The sequence below is a fragment of the Artemia franciscana genome, chromosome 15 (assembly GCF_032884065.1).
Source record: "Artemia franciscana chromosome 15, ASM3288406v1, whole genome shotgun sequence".
Classification (NCBI taxonomy): Eukaryota; Metazoa; Arthropoda; class Branchiopoda; order Anostraca; family Artemiidae; genus Artemia; species Artemia franciscana.
In genome coordinates this window covers 26,989,954-27,016,358 of record NC_088877.1, presented here as the reverse complement: position 1 = coordinate 27,016,358, position 26,405 = coordinate 26,989,954, and the positions used below count along the sequence as shown (strand labels likewise).

The 26,405-nt window shown below is 35.9% G+C and overlaps 2 protein-coding genes across 7 annotated transcripts in view; one reads left to right on the top strand and one right to left on the bottom strand.

Moving 5' to 3' along the window:
- LOC136036266 (cohesin subunit SA-1-like) overlaps positions 1–24,195 on the bottom strand; it is a 79,798-nt gene extending 55,603 nt beyond the window's left edge. The window contains exons 1-5 of one of the 6 annotated variants that reach the window (XM_065718400.1): positions 24,088–24,195; positions 13,836–13,931; positions 12,086–12,336; positions 2,458–2,836; positions 1,308–1,533 (exon numbers count right to left, since the gene is read on the bottom strand). In XM_065718400.1, coding sequence (XP_065574472.1) covers positions 1,308–1,533; positions 2,458–2,836; positions 12,086–12,336; positions 13,836–13,908 — 929 coding nt within the window. In that variant the 5' untranslated portion in view covers positions 13,909–13,931; positions 24,088–24,195. The other 5 variants (XM_065718403.1, XM_065718404.1, XM_065718402.1 and 2 more) reach the window with 5 other exon arrangements.
- Positions 24,196–25,809: 1,614 nt separating this feature from the next.
- Positions 25,810–26,405, top strand: part of LOC136036265 (mitochondrial inner membrane protein OXA1L-like) — a 34,905-nt gene continuing 34,309 nt past the window's right edge. Inside the window, exon 1 of the mRNA XM_065718399.1 lies at positions 25,810–25,907. The gene's annotated coding sequence lies outside the window, so the exon portion shown is untranslated. The remainder of the gene's footprint in view (positions 25,908–26,405) is intronic.

Sequence of the window (26,405 nt, the reverse complement as noted above, 5' to 3'; positions counted from 1 at the left end):
TATTCACCTAAATCCAGAACAGAAAAACAGCTTTCAAGACAGAAAAGTCAGTAACTAAAACTAAGTTCCTACTTTCGGTCATATTTCATGTGCAAAATCTTTCAACAAATGTAAAACGAATTTTCCTTAAACAAGAGTAATTCCTGTAAAATCTGAGAGAAATCAAGAAAGATCGCATTTATAACTGAATTCCTTTATTTGTGGACTTTCGGCAACTGCCGAAATATCTCAGCCATTGCGAAAATCGGAATCTAGACAGTGAAAATACAGAAAAACTTTTAGCTGTTTTGTGCTACCAGTAAATTAAAAAGTACAACAATGGACTTGATCAAATTTAAAACTGAATCCTCCAAGTACTGTTAAATGTCTGGGTTAAACCACTACGATATGAAATCTTGATCCCCATCTTGATTGCGATAGAAGCCTGTCAGACAAAACAACTCTGTCAAATCGAGGGACTCCATGCTCTTACTCACCAAGTGCCATTCTAAATCCAGATTGCCCACAGAACTCCCAGATAGTTTCGACATATGATCTGGATTCTACTGGCAGCTCTGCTTAAATACGTACGTCTTTGACCCCATATGTCATGGTTGGTCAAACCCGAGGGGCAGACCTCAGACTAGGTGGAAGGACAGTCAAAAGAAGTTACGCAAAATGGCCAATCGCGAACAATTAAACAATTTTTAGATGAATCACCACACAAGAAGCTCCAAGATCTTGAAGAACCATTGCACTTTGTGATATAAATTTCATGTTCAAGTTACTGTTAGAAAAAGTTAAAGGAAGACTGTGGCAGAAACATCCTCAATATTACTTTTTACAAACTGTACAATCTATCAACTAAAGTACAACTTTACAAGACAAGAAATTTATGATTTCCTCAAACGAAAACGTCTCTAATTATACACTAAAGCAACAAATGATGGCAGAAAATAAAAAGCTACTCAAAGGATATGAACGATTTAGAAAATGAACAGCTTACACAGCATACCCTCAGACAGGACCGACGCGGGACTCTTCCAGAAAACTACTCCCAAAATGGAACTTTCTTGAAATTTGATAATCTTTGCCTAGGATAAATTTCCCACGTACTCCAAGGTGGTTTCAGTAGTCTTTCAACCAAATGTTGGCCAAGTATCAGATAGATACCCTTGATGAGAATCCTGGGGGAGGGCAAGTCATAAACCTTCCCCCTAAAACCATCCTATATCTCATAACAGACGACCTAGCGTTTGGTATCTATTAATAGCCTCCAGCCCATCACCCCCTAAATGGCGTGTCCAATATGAAACTTACAAATTTACCTGTATCTGTGCATGAATACCGACTTGAACATGTAGTTCAGCATGTTTTTGATTTCATCCATGTTTTCTTCCAGTTCCTGCAGCCTTTGAAGCAAAGTGTCCATACGATCAGAAGCCCTTTTTTCCTTACTTTTTTGCCTTTCTGCTTCATACTGCCGAGTAGTATTGTCTAGATTTACGCTCACTGTCAAAGCTACATCAACTAGCGCCGTCATAAGCTTCATCCCTAATAATAGACATAATCAATAGCAATAACATAGAACTAACAGTGCATAGTATATTTTGTATTGCACTTGTATTAATGCCTTTACATAGTCTCTCAGTTTTTAATATAAACTTACTAAAATTCAGATAGTAAAAACAATAGTCGTTTACAATAGTTATACAATTCTAACAATAAAAGACTATAGCCAGTTTTTGTTTTAGGCTCATTTTAGCAATTCGACGTTATTTATTACAATAATCTTTGTTTTGAGGGAGCAATTTTCTTTGTTTCTCTTTTTTACATTGTACCAAAATTCAAAGATTTTCACAGCTTTATTTCCTAATCTCGTTGCACTGGATACAAGAGGGCATATCATATATTTTCACATATTTTACAGGAAGGTAAAAATAAGGTGCTCAATATTTTTTTACCATTATTTTGTGGATTTAAACAAGACAATTTAATGAGCGGATATATGTGTGGCATATTTTGTTTAAAACTATATATAGTTATGCCAAGTACACTTAGAGCTAGAAATACTTAAATATTTTTGGTTTGCCTCCCTACCTGCAATGAAACACTAATCCAGTGCAAATGCAAACAGTAGTTAAACATCCACCTGAGAACTCTTAGAGGCAAAATAAATCGCTTCTAGAAAAATGTAATATATGTTCTCTTGTTTTGAGATAAACCCCATGAACTGTAAATCCTACTACTGCTTAAAGATTGCAACGGCCGTTATTTAGCAACAAATATAGCTTTGTTCCACGGTAGCTTTAAATTTTATTATTACTTAACACAATCTAAGGTAGAAAATAAAGTATATACTTAAAATGAAACTAAAACAAATGTCACCATTTGCTGCTTCTCCCCGAGGTTTAGTGCCAATTTCATTAACAGCCGGAAATTTGCGCAAAGGTACATAAAAAAGAAATTCTAACAAACCTGCCAACGTTGCTGTATGTCGAAATGCACGAACCTGAGAATCAGACAGGCCAAGCAGCAGTGAAATAACATTGTCCATCATATACTGATCGTACAAAATTGAATACTGACACTGTTTCACCAAAGTTTGAACAAAATCACAAAAACCGTTTCTGAATTTCTTATACACTACTCCAGCCATTATCAAGGGATATTCCCCTGATTCTTCGTCAAAAAGTTCAGTCATTTTTCGAATAATAGTAGCATGTTCCATTTGTGTTTGCATATCACGAGTTATTTTTCCTTTACAGCCAGATGCACTAATAAAGAATTGCATCAGCTCCCTTAAAGCATCTTCTTTGTTGTTTTTATAGTTTTCCATCCAATCATAGACGATGGCCTTAAAAAAATTCATAAACATTAACTGTTGGCCATTCAATACAAAAGTGACATATTAAAACCTAAATAAGGCGTGTCTGGGGAAGGGAGGTGGGGAATCTTAATCTTTAAATCTACACCTGCAAGGAAATAGTAGACACCCTGATATTAACCAAATGGAGCGCATATTTTAAGTAAATTTTGGTGATAAAGGGGAGCCCACAGCCATTATTATAGCCGGAGGGGAGTGGGGATTCAAAACGCAGAAAACAGCATTTTCAGCCGTTTTTTGGAGAGGGGGGACAAATTTCTTTGGGTCAATGTCCTGGAGAAACTTGATTTGTATTGCCTGGGGGGTGTAAAGTGTTACAACAATGGTTGGTCTGCCGACAAGTGTTCAAGAGCAATAATTTATCTTCGTATCACTGCTATCAATCAAATGCTGTACCTCCCTCTTACCTCTCCCTCCATCCACCAAGAAAAATTTTCCTTCTGAAAAGTTGGTCTCAATATAAATTGTTTCTGCTTAAAGTAACCTTATGCTCTATTCCCTGACATAAGATCAATGGAGTTGCTTTTAAAAATACGTCATGCGTCCACAAATGTAGGAGAATTAGTCCTGTGGTGGCGAAGTGGATTTGACCTTAGCTTGGTAATACGGGACCCAGAAATCGAATCATGCTGCAGGAATGCACTACAGGGCCAACGCAGGGACCTTAGTAGTCAAGAAGCGTTGTTAATCCGATACAACATACAATGTAGAAGAATGAAAAAAAAATGTACATCACAGCCAGTGGGAGAAAAACGAGACAAGACTACATGTCTCAGTCGAAACCTCTGTTCGACCTTCCTCAGAGCAGAACTAAGATTAAAATGCAGATAAAAGTAAAAAAACAATACAAACAGACAAATCTGAAAAAAACCTAAAATAGAGGTTTACCTTAGTAACGGTGAAGAGGCAACTGAACAACAAACCCTGATATTGGACAGCAGATCAACGTTTTAATCAGAAATTTATTTAGTTCAAGACTTCCACTAATCTCTTTCCAGGCATGAAATTGAGAGTAGTCCCATAAGCTTGCGGAATATGATTCTGCGATAAAAATGCAGAATGGATGAAATTCATAAGATCGGGTTGAGGAAAGCTCCTCCTGTACCTCTATTGAAGACCATCTTTTGTGGATATTTTTCTTTATTTCAACAGTATCCCTGAAAATTTGAGACAAATCCTTATCCGGGGGCAATAATGGAGGAGTTACCAAACAAAGCAAAGCTATCTTCACAATGTCTTGAAGCAGTCTTCAGTATGTTGAGACCATGGCAGAGTCGTTATTTGATGTAGCTTTATGGCTCAGTCCATTTAAGATTTATGTTCCGATAACCTCTCTCCTAGTTGTTGGTCGTCTTTCCAATATAGAAAGAACAGGGTAATCTACAAACGCCATATCCAAGAACGGGGCTGGTGTTATGCTTGTCGTAGTTACAAAGAACTTTGAATTTTGTTTAAAATTTTAAAGGTGACATGAAGCCCACGTTCTTTTTTTTTCTTCTTTTTTGAAGAACTAGGAAGAACTGACAAAACATAAAAGATCAAGTCAAACTAAAAATGAATCAGTAATAGACCAGTAATAGATCATCTTCACACTGTTTCATAATTTTTCTCGTTTTGCGCTGGATTTTGCGAAGGACTCGGCTCTTTTTGCGACTACCGCCGAAATTACAAGGTTTGGACTTGGCTCGGCTTTTCACTGAGGTAGAACAGACCCCTTTTCGCACTCAGTATAGATTTAGATTTTTTCTAAGAGTTAAGATTTAGTTCTTTTTTTTTTTAACTGAGTTCGTTTAAAGCTTGGACTAGCTCTTTCTATGCACCATGTCAGTTTGTCTGTAGCTTATACTATGCCCTCTTTTATGCATCAAGTCAAGAATTACCCTGTTCTAACACTAAGTCAGGTCTTAGTTGGCCTTAAAGCTAATATTTAATTAGTCTGTTTTCGGGGCCATTTAGAACTTGGTCCTTCTCGGGTTTTTTCGCAAAGTCAGAGCTAAGTTTTATTTTGAACCGAGGCAATTCAGAGCTATATTTATTTCGTTTAAACAGTAAGGCATGACTTGAGCTTGTTTTTACATTTAGTGTGGACTTAGGTTGTTTTGCGCAGAGTCAGAGCATGGCATATTTCTGAACCAGCTCGATCCGCAGCTTGGATTTTTTTTCACTCAGTCTTCGTGTAGCTTAATTTTGCCCATAATCAGGATTTAGCTTCTTTGTGCACTGATTCAAGGCTTAACTCATTTTTAAACCAAACAAAATGTTAGCTCATTTTTGCATCTAATTAAGACTCAGCACTTTTCTGTACCGAATCAACACTTTTTGGTACGAGTCAGGATTTTTACACTGAATAAAAACTTTGCCCGTTTTTGCATCCAATCAAGACAACACTTTTCTGTACCGAGTCAGGACTTGCCTCATTTTGACGCAAAGTCAGTACGGAACTACAAGTGAGCTTTTTTTGCACTCAGGATTTAGCTCGTGTTTTCACGCACGTTTTGTACCAAGTCAAGACTGGGCTCGGTTTTCCATTAAGCCAGACAATGCTCATTTTAATAGAAAGTCAGGACTCAATTCGGTTTTTCCAGTTCCAAAAATTGTAGGGAGGTATATGGACTAACAACAAGTCCTTTCACCTCTTTGACTTCTTCTCCAGAAAACTAGCTACTGGAAGCGCTATTCTCCTCCAGTCTGCAAACAATGGGTATATACGATTATGAACAATAATACACTGTTATTGATTGTGGGAAGTGCGAGTACCTGAGCTACCTGTCCCCAGCAGTTTAAGGCACTAGGCCGGCCGGTACCAATACGGCTCTTCCTACTCATTCCCGCTCTCTTCTGCACAATCAAAAACTATGGATAAATCGCGTCCCTTTAAAAATTGACTTCTTCAAGCATTAATCTTTATTAAACAATATTTCTCTTTTTTAAGGTATCAATTGCTGTCTTAAATATCTTACGATCAATTTCCCATGGCAGGTTAGAATCCAGGATAGCTGTATAAGTATTTGGAATCTTAGCCAAGGAGCAGAAATGCTTAAGAGCAACAGTCTCCTCACTCTGAGCCTGACAATCAAATAAAATATGCAACCAATAAAATTTCCTTGATCTTAAGATTAAGAAGCTGTCTTCTAATATTATATAAATCTTTATCATTAGCAATTCTATTAATATTTTGGATCAGTAGTAATGCTGATTTAGAGTCGGAGAGACAGAGAATATTTTCAGATTCCATGTTATAATTTATAAGTGCATTCAAGGCCAGGCGGATGGCACATAATTCAGCAGACAAGATAGAAGATCCCAATGGGAGAGGAGAATAAATGTTCAAATTCAGGGATGGGATACATGCTCCTGCTCCAGCTCTTTCCCTCTGGACAGATCCATCTGTATATATTTTTCTATATTTGGGGTAAGCCCTTGAGATGTGTTCAGCCAAAATAGTCTGGATCTCGTAATTAGGAATCAAATCTTTACTAATAGAGATAAGTTCTACTTGACAGCTTGGAGGACTCATTTCCCATGGGGGGGGGGGACTCGGTAAAGGGATATGCATAAAGCAAATGTTGATTCCAGTTTGGGACCTCCATTTGAAACTGATTCCATGATGAATGGGCATTGGGACAGGCTGACTTCTCAGCAAAGGTGTGTGCATATACAGCATGCTTGGCTCCATAAGCCTGGATTTGCGAGAAATACTTTATCCTTAGACTAGATGCTCTTTCACTTAGGGACACCAATCCCTACAGTGTTCTTAACTTTGACAGAGGAGTATGCTTATGCACACCCAAAGCTATTCGAATAGCAGAATTTTGTAAAGATTCAAGGATTTTGAATGAGGATGGGGGACGAGCTGAAAAAATTTGAATCCCATATTCTATATTTGAACGAATATATAGTTTGTAAAAATCCAAAATAAATTTGGGTGACATCCCCACTTACTTCCAGCAAGTCTTTTTAGAATACAAAGTCTCTGAATAATCAGAGATTTCAAAGAATTAATATGTTCATGCCACTGCATTTTAGAATCCATTAATAAACCAAGTAACTTCACTGAATTGCAATATGGGATCTCCCTTGAGAAAATTGTCAGTGGATTAGGAGGATCTAGAGTACCATTAGTAAATATAATGGCTTTAGTTTTACTGATTGAGATTGGGAAGCCAAATGCTAAAAAGAATCTCTGGACTAAACTTATATCCTGTTGAATAAGGTTTTGAAGAAGGCTAATATCCCTTCCTGACTTCCAAATGATCAAATCATCTGCATAAAGGCCAAATGATGCATGAGATACTTGAAATTCAGAAACATACAAGTTGAATAGAAGAGGACTCAATATTGCACCTTGAGGAAGTCCTCTTGTATTGGGGCATTGCTCACTTCTAGACTGATTTACTTGAACGTAAAAATATCTATCAGTTAGAAAAGACTTTATAAAACTTATAAAAGGATACGGGAAGTCAAGATTTATTAGGATTTCCAATAATTTATTGTTGACTACATTTCCATAGGCATTCGACCAGTCAAACAGAACAGCCATTGTGACATGTCTTATTTTGAGAGAGTTACAAACATCAATTTCTAGCCGGGTAATGTTGTCTAAAGAGCTATGTCCTTTTCTGAAACCTGTTTGTTCACTAGGAAAGAGATTGCTGACTTCAGCAAACCACTCAATTCTTGATAAGACAAGCCTTTCCAGAACTTTACTAAAGGAAGGTAATACCGATATAGGACGGTAAGACTTGAGATCATTAGATGAGTAAGAATGTTTTAAAGCTGGGAACACCTGAGCAATCTTCCAGGAATCTGGGAACTTTTGACTTGACCAAATAAGATTATAAAGACTTAAGAGGGCTGTATGAACCACCTTTGGGGACTCAAGAATCCACTTCATATAAATACCATCTTGGGAAAAAGGTTTCATCAGAGTACCCTTATAAGAACAGGTAAGAGGGAGATTACAAAAAGGAGGTCGGCTGGGATGAAAATCTGAGCAATCATTTTTAAAAACATCGGTAAACAGATCTGCCTTCTTTTTATCTGAGACAATTGGATATCCATCCTGAATGATATCATATCTACGGTCATCATTAGGCTGCTTTCCACTATTTAGTTGGCTAATGAAATTATGGACCTTTGAAATTGGGGTTCTAAAACTGATACTTGAGCTGAAATTCAGCCATGTACTCTGTTTAGCTCTCCTACAAATTAGTTTCACCTTAGCACATGACTGCTTATAAGAGATTGCTGTTGACTGAGATGGGTGCTTTTGAAACATTTTACGAGCCTTTCTCTTTGCCAGAACCGCAACCCTACACTCATCATTCCACCAATTCTTGGGTCTTTTGGAGCCATTGTAAAAATGTACCCTAGTCATTGGAATTGCCAATTTAGCTGACTCCAGCAGTATTGATCTCAGATTAGACTCAATGGCATTAATATCAGAATTGGAAGAAACAAAGGAAAAATCCACTTCATTTAATATCTCACGAAAAAGGGACCAATTACCTTTGGAGTTGATAAATGTAGGGATGTAGGGTTTGGGAGTGTAGCATAAATCTTGAAATGATGTAAGAATTGCACAATGATCAGATTGAAGAGACGACACCTTTACCATCTGAACTAAATCATAATATGAAGAAGGACCTAGAAGCAAATCTATAGTTGAGAAAGAGTTAGAAGAAATATTATACCTGGTCTGAAAGTCAAATTGAGTGAAAATCAAGGTGTCAGGAAAATTGGACAATATGTACTCTATTCCTCTTCCTGCTTTGTTGCTACCAGCTGATAGTTCCCAGAGAGGACTATGGGCATTAAAATCACCAAAAATAAAGGTATTATTACCTGATAATTCTGTTTCCAAGATACTTTGGATGTCCTTACTCCCACATGGATTATAAAAGGATTTTATGGCAAGATGGTTACCATTGGCTAAGGTAATTAATATACCTACAACATCTACTTCATCCCTGTAGATAGTTAAGGGTTGAGGGGAGTGTTGGATTGAAACATGAACAAAAATTGCCACACCCCCTCCCTTTCTGTTAGTTGATCTGTCTTTCCTGTAGCACTTGTACCCAGGCATTTTGATTTTCTTGTACTGATGAAGATTAGTCTCTTGTAGACAAATAATTCCAATTCTATTATCATTTGCACATTGGATAAGATCAGCAAGTTTATTTGAATTTAAAGAAACGCAATTCCATTGTAGGATCCGCAGCTTAGTTAACATAGGAAGGGTTGAATAGGTGACATGCATGATATTTTGAGAGAATGGATGATAATTCTGTTCCTATTTCATTGAAAATAGAAATGGAAAAGTAGTGTTCTGCAATTTCTTTTGTTATACTGGATTTATTATCTTTAGCCATATTTGATTGTAATATTAGGTCCACTGATGCAACATATTTAATTAAGTTAGTAATATGAGGTCCAACTCTATCTTGCATAGTGATGGCTTGAGTAGAAATATTAGGAAAAGCTGCCACTCTTTCAGACCAAGATTTAGGATTAGTTTTAGGATTGTTGAGGGATGGACTAGCTTCAGCCACCTTGGGATGATCCTTAGCCAACAGAGGGTAAGAAGTCTCAGTAGGAGGTATGAGTGCCTGATTTGGGTTGTTCTTGTGGACCTGTAGCCAGGGTTTTTGACGAAGGGCTAAATTCCCTTCCTTGGCCTCATTAACTCTTGGACCTGATGGTACTTTGGACAGCTTGGCCAGCTCCATTGCAGCTATCGGGAAAGGGACATTTTCTTGAAGAGCAATCTTTAAAACTTTAGCTCGTTGAACATATTTAGGACATGCATTGCGATCTGTTGATTGATGTCTACCATCACAGTTTGTACATTTAGGCACTTCAGTGCATCTACTTTCTGTAGACAAGGAGTGATTACCAAGGCAATTAGGGCACCCTGGTTCAGAAGATGAACAATACTTAGATGAGTGACCAGGCTTAAAACATTTTGAGCATTGAAGACGTTTTTCTTGGTATATTTTATGAGCTTTTTGCTGGCCAAAAAGGAATACCGAGTCAAATTGGGAACTAGCAGGTAAGATAAAGAGGACACTTACTACTTCTTGTTCCCTTAGAATCTAGCTTGCCCATACGATGAACATCCAGAACCTCCAGCATTTCCCCCTTATTGTTCATAAGACCATCTTTCAAGTCAACATTTGACAGTTCCAATGGTATGTTGTACAGTACTATTTTCTGAGAATTTTTCAGGGTTGGTTTCCACCATTCAGGTGTAACAGGGATATTGCCAATTTTATGTAGGCTAAGTGCTTTGCAGGCTTCATTTCTGTCTAGAAACATAACCGTTAGTGAACCGTCTCTGTTCACATTCACAGTGAAGCTGCATCTAAAAGTTTTGAAAAGATTCATTCTAATATTAGTAATATTTTTGATAGAGAAAGATTGATCTTTTACTGTTGGAGTAAAAAGGATAATGGGTTTGTCCTTTATCTCCACAGCTGGAACTGAGTTTGAGAGTCCCATTATTTCAGGAGGACTCATAGAAGGCTTTTTTCGTTTCTGTTTTCTGCCCACTGTCTGAAAATCCTCATTTAGCAGGTTGTCAGTTTCAGAGATTGGTGACTCAGAGACAGTAATCATGGTTTCACTGGAGATACAACAATAGGAATATCCGCTTCTGATAACCAATTAGATGCCCCTTCCCTGAGGGAGCTAGAAGAGTTAGGAAACATTGAGTTCAGGAGAGGGAAATTCCAGAAACTCTAACCACGCAATAAACTTATATGAAAAAGCAAAAGAATACTTCTCAAACAAAAGGAGTAGCAAGAGCTTTAGTTCCTTTCACTCAGAAAATAAATGAAATCAATAATATAAATTTTTCATCAATTGATTTCCTTCTTTTCTTCAGAAAAAAAAAGGTTTTTTTTTTACTAGGTTTTTCACCTAGTCTGTCTACAGTTTGAACTTCGTTCGTTGTTGCACTGAGCCAAGAAGACCTTCCAATAAGCCGAAATCGGCTGCATAGGAAAAAACGGGGAAGAACCAAACGTTGCTCCCAAAACACAATTACCACTATCTGCGCGTAAATGTAGGTTTATGGTTTATATAATATTTGATTAGGTTCTCATTTATTTTAATCGTTTTTTATACACATCGCTATTCACTTCCTTTTTTCCTAGTTTATCCTGTAGTTTAGTTTTTTTTTTTTATTATTTGCTTTTTTCAGAAAATATTGGTTCAGTGCATTTCTGAGTCACGTAGAACATTATGTTGCTTATATTTTCCTTTTTATGTATGCAAGGATAACCTTGGGCAGTTATATTATTATTACTTTTATTTATTCCTGGGTCAGCTATACTTAGTGGTCTTGTCTGCTTTGCTATAAAAAAGCAGCTAAGTGATACGTTTAGCTTGGCTACATAAGGAACCAGACAAAGCTACTATACCTTAGGGATAAAAATCTAAATCTATGCTCAAAGATCAATGTTAAATTTACATTTTAGAGGAATATAAACGCAAAACTTAAGCAGAACATAAGTTATGCTTACCATTATGCCAAAAGATTTCTTTCGAGATGGACGGCCTATTCCACTTAGTCCAACGGAACACAGGGAAAATACGCAAAATAGATGTCAGCTATAACAGATTATCCATGCTAGAATACAAACAACTTACGAAACCATCCAACCACTCTACTCTTTCGGTTTATCATTCACCCTGATTAAGCCTTTTCATTTTATTTTTCAAACTAGAGATTAACGTATTCAATCGTTAAACTTGTAATTATTTTAACTAATTGGAACATAAAAAAACACTATATTTGAAGCAATTCCAATTTTTGCTAGACAACAGTAAGTTAATAAGGAGACAAAGTACGTCTTAAGAGAGCTTTAATCAAGAAGATTTCCCTGGAACAATATTAGAATCTTCATAAGGTTCTAAAGCTGCAAAATAGTTGTTTTGAATGTTTTAGTTAGGTTAAAATCTCTACAAATTAAGCATTAATACAATTATAATATGTAACACGTAATTTACCATCAAATATGGTGCGAACCATGGCTCCTGGTAACTGAAGCTTAAAAATCACTTTTTGTAATTGACAAGTCAGTTATGACAGTTACAATTACCTCTCAGGTAAAGACATGGAATACCAATATACCTTACTATATATCAATACAGTGCTCTAGCAGTAAGGGATATCATTAGGCTGTACATAAGAGAAAAAAGAGAAACTGAGCTTACAGGAAGCGATGCTTTTCCTTGAAGCACCATATGATACAGACTGCCTTCTTCTTCAGGGGGTATATCAGGCAGGGCATCTTGTTGTTTCTGTGGTTGACGCTTCGCAGGACGGCCTTTCTTCTTTATAGGTTGCTCTTCAAGCATAGGCGGGGAAGGACTTCTTTGTGGCGCCCCTGCACGTCTTCTTGGTGGAGCATGGTTGGGTGGTGGCGGGGAATCCCCGTCAGTAAGAGCTCCAAGATCGAATGCTGCTTAAAAAATGATACTTAGGCATAAAAAAATTAACCACAAATAAATAAGGAGTTACTTTATTTACTTTTCCTAATCATTTAAAACGATTATAATAAACTTTGAAATAAGATTATAAGTGTCTAGAGAAGATGTCCTCGTTTCAAAACCAAATGGTTCATCCAAGATTTTTCTGAAAAGGGTTAATGTGCTCAAACATCACTGAAATGGGAGAATCAGTTGAAATTTAGGTAGTTTTATTTAGGAGAGGGATCTTGGGTGAGGGGTAGAATAGGCCTAACGTATTTTGGCTAAAATCTGCCTAAACTTTTTGGCACTTTAAGCACCTACGGGGCTAGAATCTGTTCATGGTTAAGTTAAAAATATGTATGACATTAGGAATGATTGAGCAGAAAAATTCTAGCATCTGTAACTCAAAGATCATAAGCAAAATTCTTACACAGAGTACATGAAATTGAAGCTTTATTATTTAGCAACAGATAATGATTTTACTGAGTTATTCTTATTATTGTTCTTCAGCCGAAAGATTGTATCTGACATCTTCAAAATTCAAAGATAGTTGCAAAAAAAAACATTTACTAAACTGTTCACAAATTAATTTATGCTCATTGTTTTGTGTAAATTGATCTCACACTATGGTGTCCACGTTTCTGTATGATACATACTTATTAGTCTTGTTCATATGAAGATGAAGAACCTTTTTTAATGGTCCAAATTGTTTCAATAAAAATTGTATTTGTATATTACAGCAGAAATTAATTATTGGCAGTGATTTTAAGCAATATAAAAATCGCAAAAGAATATATTAATCTTGATAAAAAAAGAGGGGGGGGGGTCGTCCAAAAATAACAGCCAGAACATTTAAATATTATAATAGCTTTAAAGCTTGCTTGTGTCATTATTCTTTTTAAAGCTGTATCACAGAATAATCCTACAAATTACTATCCTGTATCCTCCTCTATTAGTATTTACTAAAATTTTTGAAAAAGCTATACTTTCTCAAATCATGATCATGATCAAATCATTTTCATGATCTGGAAAACACTCCCAGAGTCTGTACAGTGCTGCCATGTGTTTGGTATGTCCAAAAAAGAATGTTTATATATTTTTTTCCTGTCCAAGTCTGGTCATGAAGCCTGACGAGGGAGACTATGTTGAAGCTAGTTTCGATGTTGTGAGCATATTATTGAATGAAAGAACTCTGGATTCAGATTAAGTCTGATAACCACGGTTTTTACCACAAGTGCATTTTTCTATCATGTAAAGCATTCAATTAAATGGGACTGATCCCCCCTAGCCCTTTTTTATCGTGTATTAATAGTTTCAAAGATTCAAGAAGCGAAGATTCACACCCCCCCCCCCATCCATAGAACTCAACAAAACAGGGGCTGCACCCTATTTTTTTCTAATATCTGTGGGAGCCCCTGGCACTATTTGTATTTATTTTGTTGATTCAAGGATGGTGTAGTAAAACAAACATATACATGATGCTAACACTCACCAATAGTAGCAAATGTCTGTGCCCTAGTTGAGCTTCTTACGGATCTTCTGGTATTTGAGACCTCTTCATCCATTCTTCAGCACAGGACTTCTAGAACTAATGGGAATATCCAATAAACTATTTGTGTATTTAAAAACGCAACAACAGAACTTGCCCAGCAACTTGAGCACAAATAATACAAACAACAACATATTAAATTTTAAGATAATATAAATAATAAATACAGAATACAGAAAATAATACAAAAATGACCTTGAAAATTATATAGTTTAAACTAACCCAACGGATTTCCGCAATCAGATAGAACCAGCAAGAACGGTAAAATATTTTGAAAGGTAAAAGAACTTAAGTCATATTCACACAACTCATTGGGTACCTGATCCACTGACAGCACTAGAGATTACAGCTTCCTCCTCAGGCCTTTCGTGGGCCCTCTGCTTCTTTGTACAAAAGAATTTCTACTGCACTAAAGTACTCACCACAAGTTGGAGCAGAGTGATCTGAAGTGTTGAGTGGACAAATTTGGTTCACGGGAAATGTGATATAGTACCCTATTTCACCTCCGCACACTAGAGGCTTAACTATTTTGAACAAGAATTCCCTTCTTATCAGTGAACCAACAAGAAGGTTTAGACGCTCATCGATTTCATTTATCTTGAATATTTCGAAGTCCAAAAGCGCAGCTGTAACCATGAGATCAACCCTTGGGAAGCAAAAGTCAAACTTGTTTTCCACATTTACTTTCAGAATCAAAATACAACTACTGTAATTAGGTTGCTCCTCAAGGTGACCTTTTAGGAGGCCCCGACAAAGCAGAGCAACATTTAGGGTGGAAAGGAATTCTACCACAATAGCCTTGACTTTAATAGAAAAATTTGGTAGCAGAGAGCAAAGGTTACGCATCAGTTTGTATTCCTCATTATCTAGAACATGATCAGATTTCCCAATTTTATACAAAACACTTGTCAGAGGGCCTTTGTATTAAATAACACTTTGCATCATACTATATGTTGCAATCTATCTTGTGGACAAACCCCATTCTAGGGACCTGCATTGTTCATATCTTCATAACATAGAGGGAGATCATCAGCAGCCAGCACAATAGGCAACTGAGCATCAGTATCAAGAACCTCATCTAAATCACAAAAGGTTTTAAGGCAATTCGTTGCTATTTTAAATTTGATTTTTTTTTTTTTTTTTTTTTTTTTTTTTTTTTTTTTTTTTTTTTTTTTTTTTTTTTTTTTTTAGAAGGCTGTTAGGAAGGCAAAGAACTTGTATATAACAATAAAAGTTTAGTTCTTCCACTTTGTACATGCTTCCATGTACATATGTACAAAAAAACATTTGCAGAGGGAGCAGGGGGTGTTACTTTTAAAATTTTCCAACTTGCTTTCAGACCTTTGTAGGATAGCTGCATTTTTGTATATGCTAAAACATTTATAAATAATGTATTCAAGGAATATCATGGCTAGTCGAAACTCTTTCCAATTGGAAAATGCTACATTGCAGCAAAGAGGATGGAAACAAATGAATGATAATCTAAAGTCCATAGTTGACAAGTAGATTCAAAAACATTTTGGGAGGATCCAAAATTTCTGTATGTGCTGTTTGACAGTAGATTTTGTATTATATTTGCATCTGAATAATCTCAGAAAATAATTTGGTGCTTAAAATTCCAATGGCGTGATGTCATTGACCGTATTGGTGGCGGCGTCCTCACGCTGAAGCCTTTTTGGCATTGGTGTGCTTTAAGATTTTTGGCAGCATGGCGCCGGTTTTCGGTGTGGCTTTGGGGACTATCTGTGCTGGACTCATAGACAGTCCAGAAAAAATAATATGGTATCTGGAAGGAATATAAGAAGTCTAAGGAATCTAATAGTCAGCTATGCTAACGCATTTTATTGAGGTATTTCTTCAAGCGGAAATGCTAATCAACAATGGGTAACATACAAGACTAGGGCCTACTCAGAAGGAAACATCCTAGTATAATAAACATAGTACCATTGGATTTCATATTTTATGCTCTTTTTGAATATTATCTTTTCATTTTCTTACAAACATTCCTCTCTCATCCCCCTTGATGTTCCTTCATTTAGTCTTTATACATATTTCTTCACTGTTTTTTTCTTTTTTTTTAGTCTCATGCCCAAAAAGGAAGTCCAATAGGAGGGAGCAGCCATCCTGTGCTTTTGCACACCTTTCCTGTTTACCTTCCCCAGATTTCTCTAGGCACGCATTTAAAGATGAATCAACTCTGACTGATCTGGCTGCTCAAACCAAATAACCAGCAACACCAAGACTCAAACCCATGGGTAAGGACTTACAGACAAAGGGTTTGAAGTCTAGCATGCTATAACCACTCACATAGGGATATTTCGTTCCCTTCCTTGTAGCCCCTTAGAGACTGTCATTTAATTCCTTTCTTGATAATAAAGGGAGTATTTTCTGAGTGGTAAACTTTGCAAATGGATGAAACATATTAGAAAACAATTAAAGTGAGCAGAAATTACAGATTACTTTCTTGCTACAAAAATGACAGAAAACAAAGTAAATAAAAGACAAATTCAATTGAAAAAGTAGTGAAAAAAGAAACAACAAACGAATAAAATTAAATAGAAAAAGGTTTATAAACATGGTTCTAGGCATACTCCCCCCTGAAAATTTTCCCTGCAGAAAATTACCCCCCCCCCCTTCCCATGCAAAATTGAAAAGCCAAAGAGACATTATGACAAATAAAATAATAACCTTGTGATATCATCAGGGGTGTCCCACAAGACACAGTCCATGACCTAACCCTCTTCTTGATTTACATCAATGACTTAAGTCACCAGGTTCAGAAAAAACATCACACTATTTGCTGATGACTCCAAGCTCTTTCGCCCAGCACACAGCACAAGCCTTCAAGCCAATCTCGACCATATCAACGAGTGGGCTGAAGATTGGCTACTGTCATTCAACATCAGCAAATGCTGCATCTTGCACTTTGGACCAAAGAATGAAAAGAGTGTACTCAATGTGGGATCCTGACAAGTGAAAAAAGATTGAGCTTCAATTCCACAATGAAGAAAGGGACTTGGGTGTTCTTGCTGATAATCAGCTCATGTTTTACTCCCCCAAAGTCTTTCTTAGACTTTATAAGGCCATTGTAAGACTCAACCTTGACTTTGGAAGCTACATAGCCACTCCCCATTACAAAGGCGACATGAAACTTCTTGAGGACATGCAGAGACATGCCGTCAAGGTTATAGATGGGCTGAAAGACCTCCCCTATAATGAAAGACTAAAAAAAAAAAAAACTCGAACTACCGACACTGGTGTACCACCACAGACGAGGTGACATGCTGCTTACCCACAAACTCTCCAACAACACAACTAGTCTCCTCAACCTGAATAAATCCCATACAAGAGGCCATTCAAAGAAATTTTCTAAATGCCACATGAACACAAAAATACGTCAAAACTTTTTCCCCAAAAAAGAGTTGTCAATGACTGGAATTCCCTATCTGAGTCTACAGTCTCAACAACTTCACCTGTAATTTTCAAGAAGTCACTGGATAATGAGGGGTTATTCAGGAACTGGAAAAACTGCTGGCATGACCCAGATCAATAACAGGTGTCAGCCATCATCACTCTTGGAGCAACACAGACCCATTGGACCTTATTGCTCTGAAATGCGGATTAAGGTAATTAAGGTAAGGTAATAAAGAAAAGAAGAAATATGGGAATATACTACTTATATTCCAAAATATATACAAAATGTATAGTGTAGCATATCCTATTGTGTTTTTGGGGGGTTGGGTTATCCTAGCAGGGTAAAATAAATGTAAAAGAAAATAATTTGAAAATTATATAATTTATATAATTATATAATATGAAATTAGTGGCAACTACAGAATAGTTACCCTATGATGGAAGTACGCATAGATAATAGAATACAACTAAGAAATACAAGTAATTACTTTGGTACCGAGCAGAGGCACTATACAAAAATGTTTACAGGGAAAACAAATAGATTTTATCAGCTGGCTGGTTGTATTGTCAACACCTGTGATTCAGTGACATCAGATTTTCTCTAAACATCTAACAAGGCAACCTTTAAATCTGGCAACAGCTTAAACAACATAAAAAGCTTATTTTATTTAACTCACTGTTGCTGCAGTTATCAGGGCTTCAACATAAGATTTGACTGCCCTAAAAAACAGTATTTATGTATGACATTGCTGTAACAATTTCTTTTTTCCAGGTTCAGCTGTGACAACAACTACTGGCAACAAATCTGACTGCAACTCTAACACAAATTATTTGAGTCACCCAGAAACCTCAGTAATTTACTCAGGAGAGTTGGGAGGAATGCTATGGGCCATGACCACAGGAGCTGGCAGCTTGTTTGAAACAAATGAAACCTGTGCAGATTCGCATTTGACAGTAAAGACTAGTCTTGATCTGGAAATGGGGCAGTGCATTGTCAAACACTCCTATTCTGAATCTTGATGTGTTCTTTCAAACTAATGAGCAAGGCTCTAGTGCAGATCTCTCTGTGCATAACAATTCTGCCTTAGGTGCAAGCAAAACTACCATTCAGGATGAATCCAAGAACTTTTGTGAGCTAGGCATTACTGGTGCTGCATCTGCTTTTGAACTTAGTGGAATAGAAGAGAATGGAAATGCCAAACTAAGTGGAATAGAGGAAAATAACAGTGCTTCTGCTGGTGAACTTAGTGTAATATAAGAAAGTCCTAATGCCCAGGGAAAGAAGAGGAAGAGACGACCTTCCAGCTGGAAAAGATACATAGCAAAGAAGATGTTGAATGCTGGCATGAAACACATTAGTAGCAAAGGAAAGACTGTGCCAGAAAGGACTATGAAAGGGCCTTGTAAGTGCAGGATGAAGTGTTATGAAAGAATTCTGGAAGAGACTCAAATAACCATTTTCAGGTCTTACTGGGAATTGGGTGATATTAATAGACAAAGAGACTACATACTTCAACAAGTTAGTCAAGCCAAAAAAAAAATGTTCTAGGATATGTAAGAGTGATAATGATAATCTGAAGAAGGAGCAGAGGGACAGAACAGTGACACTGAGAAAGCAGAGAGGAGGGTGTTTTCAGTAGCATATTCCTTGTACATTAATGAGGAACCTGAGAAAGTCTGTTGACTGTTTTTTTGTAGATATGCTAGGAATTTCTGAACAAATGGTGAAAACTGCATTGAAGAAAAAAGTGCCTGGTACAGGAGCTGCAAAAAGGGATGAAAGAGGTCAAAAAGAGGAATCCCGCAGATTCACCAATATGAGAGAACTTAAATCATGCAGGGAGCATATAAAACTTTAGAAAAAAGCCCCAAGCCATTACTGCAGATCTAGATCTAAATCTCAGTATTGGAAGATGGGATCAAGAGTCATACTCAGCTTTACGGACTCTATTGAGAGTGGTACCTGGAAAACAATAGAAAAGCTGCAAGATATGACAAATACAGAGAAAATTTTCAGCATGATTTCAATCTCAGCTTTTTCTGTTCCAAAAAAGACCAATGTGACAAGTGTGTTGCAATGGAAAATGCTAGCCCTCAGATGAAAGAACAGTTGACTATACAGCACAGTGAGCACATCAGAAATAAGGAAGAAAGTAGAAAGTTTATGGCAGAGGAACAAGAGAGAGGAAAGATGGGCCCTGAAAGGTTTATCATAGTGTGCTTTGACTTGCCAAAGGTCCTACAGTGTCCATGTGGAGAAGTTTCTTCTTATTACTATAAGTTGAAATTTGACTGTTATAATCTCAGTATCTATAACTGCAATACTTGCAAAGGAAACTGCTACATGTGGCATGCAAGCACTGCTAAAAGAGGCTTGTCAGAAATTGGGAGTTGTGTTTACAGCTTTATTGTGAGCATGGTAGAGAAAGGAGCAAAAGAATTAGTTTTCATAAATGACAATTGCAGAGGACAAAACAAGAACAAGAACCTTGTTTCCCTTTATTTACACTGTGCCAGTAAATTTAATATATTAATTACTCACATGTATCTTGAAACCAGGCACATGCAAAATCAAATCAATTCAGTCCATGCCATCATTAAGAGATTTGCTAAGAAACAATCAGTGTATGTGCCTTCTCAGTGGTTTCAGATTACAAAAAGTGCATGTTTGAAGAGTCCTTACAAAGTAAAGGAAATGGGAATGTCATATTTCTATGATCTTGATAAGCTATGTAGAGAGACCAGTGATAATTTTAACATTGATATCAATGGGGTTAAAATGAACTTTAACCCCATTGATATCAGTGAACAAGAGTTGAAAGTTGATTACACGTTGCCTGACATGATTAGTGTTCAAACCAGCTGGGCAGCTGAAGACATCAAGATGATTGAAACAATCAAGAGGCCAAGAAGAGGGAAAGCTTCAGCAAAGAAGTCAGCTGGGTTGTGCAAATTGCAAAAACTGTATTCTGGTTCAGTTCACATTTGCAAAAGAGTGTACAATGATATTCAAGATCTTTGTAAAAAAAAAAAAAAAAAAAAAAAAAAAAAAAAAAAAAAAAAAAAAAAAAAAAAAAAAAAAAAAAAAAAACTGATTCCTGAAGCTTACCACCAGTTTTTCAGAGACCTTCTGTTTGATTGTTTAAAAGAAGGTTCTTGTGGAGTCAGATGATTCTGATTAGTTTTTTTTTTATTTTTCACTTTTGATACTTTAAATAGTAATTTTTCATTTTGTAATACTTTGAACATTGAATTGAAATAATATATGGTGAAATATTTGATATAATACAGACATAGGATGGACTGTGCCTTCCTTCAGCAGGGCTTTTCAGATCTGTAACTATCATATGTCCAAAAATGGGACTTAGGATTGTCTTGTTCTGATGTAGATAATATGACTACCATATTTTTTTTTGTTTTCAATTACTTTAAATGAAAATACAAAAAGGTTTATAATCTATTCATGTTTATTATACAGCAAAATCATATCCAACCCTGTTTCTCCTTGCCTTTTGGTAGATTTGCATAATGAAAACTACAATGCACCATAAAATATATAAGTAAAATATTTAAAATACCAGTAAAATACATAAATTATGTAGAATATTAATTTTACAGAGGCCTATAAAATTATGGTATAATACTCAATTTTACCATTTACAACAATCATTATAAGTCATTGGAATTCCTTTTTTTAGTTTTATTACTATTGCCCAAAGTTACTCTGTAATTATTGTTTGTTACCATAAACTGTTGGATTTACACTTATATTCCATGTATATTTTGGAATGCAGGAAGAATATTCCAGAACCCCTTCTTTTCTTCTTTCTTTTTATTTGTCATAATTTTCCTTTGGCTGTTCAATTTTATATATGGGGAGAATTTTCCTAGGATACTCTAGATTTCAGTAAATATGCACAAGATCCCATAGCTAACAGGGACAAGATGAATAAACCACACAGTTTCTTTTCTTGCTTATTGATTCACTTACAGCCCCCCTCCCCTTGACAGTCTTAAATAGCCCAAGTAATGTATAAAAAGTAGGCCTAAAGAAAAATGCTAAAAAAATAAAATTTTACTTTAAACTACACAAGATGTTTTCTCAATTATATTATCATATCTCCTCTCATTCTTATACAGTATATTTTCAAAATCTTTTCAAATAATATTTGGTAAATTATGTAATCAGCCCTGCATGGCAATAAATTACAGACTGAGAAGGTAACTGGTTTAATGTATGACTAGATTGATTTAATAGAGAAACATATTATTAAAGTTATATATAAGACCATAAGGAAGGGTATATTTACTAGTGCGTTAATGTATTTGGAAACAGCTTGAAACAAAGTAATCAAGTAGGACCTGGGTTCATTTTATCTTTATGTAAGTAATAAAATCTTGTAGGCTACATATCTGCCAAAGGAACAAATAACTATGACAAAGCAATTAAACATTTTCATTAGAAACTGAACCAGGTAAGATCCTGACTTTACGTTAACCTGTTTCTTGTGTTGAGGATCTTTTGTTTGCTCTAAAGTATGACTTAGACCCAAGGTAATTAATGAATTAAGTGAAACTAAAGAAATAGGAGTCATTTAAGGGTTTTAGATTATATTTTCAAGTAGCCTAAAAGATTGTTGTGTTGGGAAAGAACACAAGGATAGACATAACATAGTGTGTTTGCCTTGTCCTATGGCAATAATAGAATTGTGAAGAAATTTACAATGTTGCATATTGTTCAGGTTGAATTTCATTACCTTCAAATTACCTTAATTTGCAGCTTGGAGCAATCAAAGGATTCTTCCTTGTAGAAACTCTGTAAGTTGATAATACATGGGACATAGTTAAATATGTACACTTGACTAGTGGTTTGATGTTGCTGATTCAAGTGCTTCCCATTTATACTTCCATTCTTTTGTTGACTTTTCATTGTTGAGATGGTTCTTAAAGCTGTTTGTGGTTTGGACAGCAATTTGTTCCAGAGGTTGGCAACACATTTGGTCAGAAAATGGGAGCATTGGTGCTTTGAACAGAAATGCCTGGATAACGGTAAGTTATGTCCCCTTGTACAAGAGTCCTGAGGCGCCAGAGGAAGTAGATCAGGAAATGCCTTTGAATTAATAAGTTTATGAACCATAATGGCATTACCCTGTCTTCTTCTATAAACCAGAGCTGGGAGTTTCAGCTTGTATAGCCTTGTAGGGTAAGAGAGTTCATGCAGTTCACTCATCATCTTAGTGGCTCTTCTCTGGATATCTTTAAGAATTTTAACATCTTTTTTGAAAAAGGGGGATGTAAGGACCATACTTGTCTCCAGCCAGGGCCAAACAAGTCCTTTGTACAAAAGGCTCAGAATTTTAGGAGAATGGGAGGAAATTGTTCTTTTTGTGAGCCCTAGTAATGAGCTAGCTGATGCTGCTGCCTTCTTTGCATGAGTGCTAATTTCAGATGCTCATCAACAATCACTCCTCAGTCAAATTCTTCCAACACTGGAGAGAGATTGTTATTCTTTTCTTTTATATTTGGTAAAATTCTAGTTAATTGACTTCTTGCTATCTTGGAAGGGGTTTAGGTTAGGAAAATGAAACTTTCAGGGATAGGTCTACAGGTTAAAGTATGTCCTGGGAAGGTATTTTATAGTACCTACCTCCACTCCTTCTCCCTCTAGATTGCCCTGAAATTTGCCTACATGACAGGTCTATACCCTTTGAAATTTTGACAAAACACCATTTTACCTTAATTTTCATTTACTAGTTGCTTTTTCTCTGCCTTTAGTTCTGAAAATGCAATTCCTGTTATTTGAGTAGAATTTTGAGCCATATCAATGTTTTTTTTTCAAAATTTAGGAAATGTATTTGCATATCTTTAAAACCTTATAAAATGGAATTGAGCAAAGTTATGAAGCTAAAAACAATTTTGTTGTACTTCAATTAAACAGAAGATCTATTTTGCAAGGTTTCACTTTTATAACACACACATTTTTAAAGGTCATCAAAGGTCAGGGCCCTCTAGAGGGAGGAGTAGAGGTAGTTGCTTCAAAACACCTTCCCAGGACATACTTTAGTCTGTAGATTCATCCCTGAAAGTTTCATTTTCCTAACCTAAACCCTTTCTGAGATAGCAAGAAGTCAATTAACTAGAATTTTACCTCAGGGGTAAATATATCCTGTGACTGTATAGCCTAATTCAGATCATTAGGAGATAAGGGAACAGGGTGTATTATTAGCAATACCAATCTGATATTTATGAAGAGCATAGCCAGTCAATTTTCTGATTTACTCACTAATGAGACAGAATATAATAGACATAGCCTACCTTTAGAACCAAAATTTCATCCTGAGTCTAAATATAACACTCATTTGCACTGCAAATGAGGTTTCTCTCTGCCCTTAATATGCCAATATATAGGCTAGGCTGCCCTGAGGTGTTAATAGGCCTAGCCTATAGGCCTATTTACTGAACTTACCATTATTTTGGCAAACTTTTATATTAATTTGGAGAAGAGTGAAATACAGAGAATTCAGCGGATATATACAAATCAGAGAATATATTTGTACATTAGGGGGGATGAGGTAAAGTTCCTTTACTTGAAGAAGCAAATGAACCCCTTGAAGAAGCCCTATTTTAGAATTTTAATCTAGTATCTTAACCACAGTGAAGAAAACATTGCCGACCTAAAACCAAACGACATCAAATCAGCAGAGCCTGGCATAGGCTACCATAAGACTAGCTCAAACAATAGCAAACAATCAACCGTCACAAATAACTCACAATAGCCTACCTTATCAATTTCTAAATATTCAGCTTCTTGTTTAGCAAAGAGAAGAGCAAATCAACATTGCCACGAATTTGAGATAAAAACTTGCTAGTCTTACAACCGAAATTATGCCAAAGGGAACTATTTCGTCCTATTTGAAAAATATGGGGAAAATATGCCACTTACTTTAGTTTGCTACGCTCACACAGGGTCATACATAATTCATCTCACGTACATTAAGAAAAATTTTGGTATAAATTCTATATAAATCCAAGCGTAGTGGCCGGACCCCAGCATCCTACCGATTTTCTTCTCGGCGGCAAAGAGCTGATTTTTTGGGGAAACGGCGGCACATCACCTGCTGAAGTCGATTTTTTTATTAGAAACAAGTTTCAAATCTGTTTGAAACACCCTGAGTGATTTATTAACCCAATTTGGATAAAAGCTTGGATTCGAAGAAAATACTCAAAATTTACAGGTTCAACTGTATTTTTTCAGACTTTCTAATTTCATACTTTTAATAAACAGTGACGTTGAATCTCCTACGTGTTTGTGTCTTCATGATACCTGTTGTTGTATTCAATAAAACATAGTTATCATAATATCTTACAGTTCAACCCAACTTGTGTCACAATAGTGAAGCAGCTTTTGCTCTTTGTGTGCAGCAAAATAGAAAAGTAGTTCGAGCTCAGTTTGCTTGGAGAAAGAGGAAGAAAAAATACAAATACTTCTTGGAAATACCTTATAGCTTTAAAATTAGACCCAGTTTGTTGGCCTTTACCAAGACAGTTGAGGTTGAAATATATATAAACCGCGAAATCCACTGAACCCGAGAAATAGTGAAGTGGCTACAATGAAATCAGACAGGGTCCATAGCTTGGACTCGATGTCGATACAGATTGTGAAATCTGGTAGTGAAGGTCCGATAGTCATCCACAAAACTTATAAATTCTGAGAATGATGTCTAGTAGTGGCATGCTTATTTATGGAACATAGGTATAGCCAAAACGCATGTCTAAAATCGTACGAAATCGTTGAAACTGAATGGCTGATGTGGGATGAACCATGTGAAAATATACGTATATAACATCCTTTAAATTTTACTATAATAAGAAAAAAGGAAGCATGAAAAAAATAGATAAAAATATATATTAAAAATTTAATGTGGCGAAACCCTATAGACAAGTGGATTCTCCTGATGAGCCCTTGTGTTGGGTTGTTGCCTCTGAATTATTTGTCTTTATTGTTTCTATTTTTTGGTAAATGACGACTTATACTTATTGACGACATGACTGCCTGTCCATGGATTATTCTTTATGGTTGATTGTGTATGGCTATGCTGTTTGACCTATGTGATTGTATGGATGAGTAGGGTTAAGGCCTCATTCAAGTGCTGGTCTATATTAGTCACTAATTTAGGAAAACAGTCTTCCTTTTCTCCTTCTGTCTCTTTTTTTTTATGTGTTTGTGCTGTTGCATTGGTGATTTCTCTTTTCATGATATATATAAATATAAAATAATAATAACACAGGGACAACATTTACATACCAAGTTCATACTGTGGGGTCAGCTTTATCAACCAGCAATTATATACAACTTATTGGATTTGGTGAAACAGGTTAAGCAATACTGAAGACACGAATAGGTTACCAGGAAACAAAATATGAACGGCTTGCGAGTGCCCGGAAAACTGTTATCTTGTTCTCAATTACGACCACAATTAAGAAGTATTATCGTATACATACTTCTTGTCTGTGGCTACGACAGCCTCGACAGGATTTCTTCAGGATTTTCGACTGACGTCAAAAAATTCTTCATTACGTTCTAGAAGTACTGGACAAGAAGTGAGAGAAGAAATTTTGGTCTTAAGAAAAGATTTTATTTTATTGCTAATATTATGCAAGGTTATTTATGCCAGTAGCTATAATTTTTTGTAGAAAGAGCAGCAGTTACTGTATCTGGAGAGTGCTAGCTATTAAATGGTATGTTTTTCTTCTAGCTAGAGAACTCGTCAACTCCCCCAAATATTTGGTAATTTTTCTGGTAAAGTTCTAGTTGATTGACTTCTTGCTATCTTGGAAAGTTGTTGGGTTAGGGAATTGAAATTAATTTGATCATTCAAGTGCTGGTCTATATTAGTCACTAATTTAGGAAAACAGTCTTCCTTTTCTCCTTTTGTCTCTTTTTTTTTATGTGTTTGTGCTGTTGCATTGGTGATTTCTCTATTCATGATATATATATATATATATATATATATATATATATATATATATATATATATATATATATATATATATATATATAAATATATATATATATATATAAATATATATATATATATA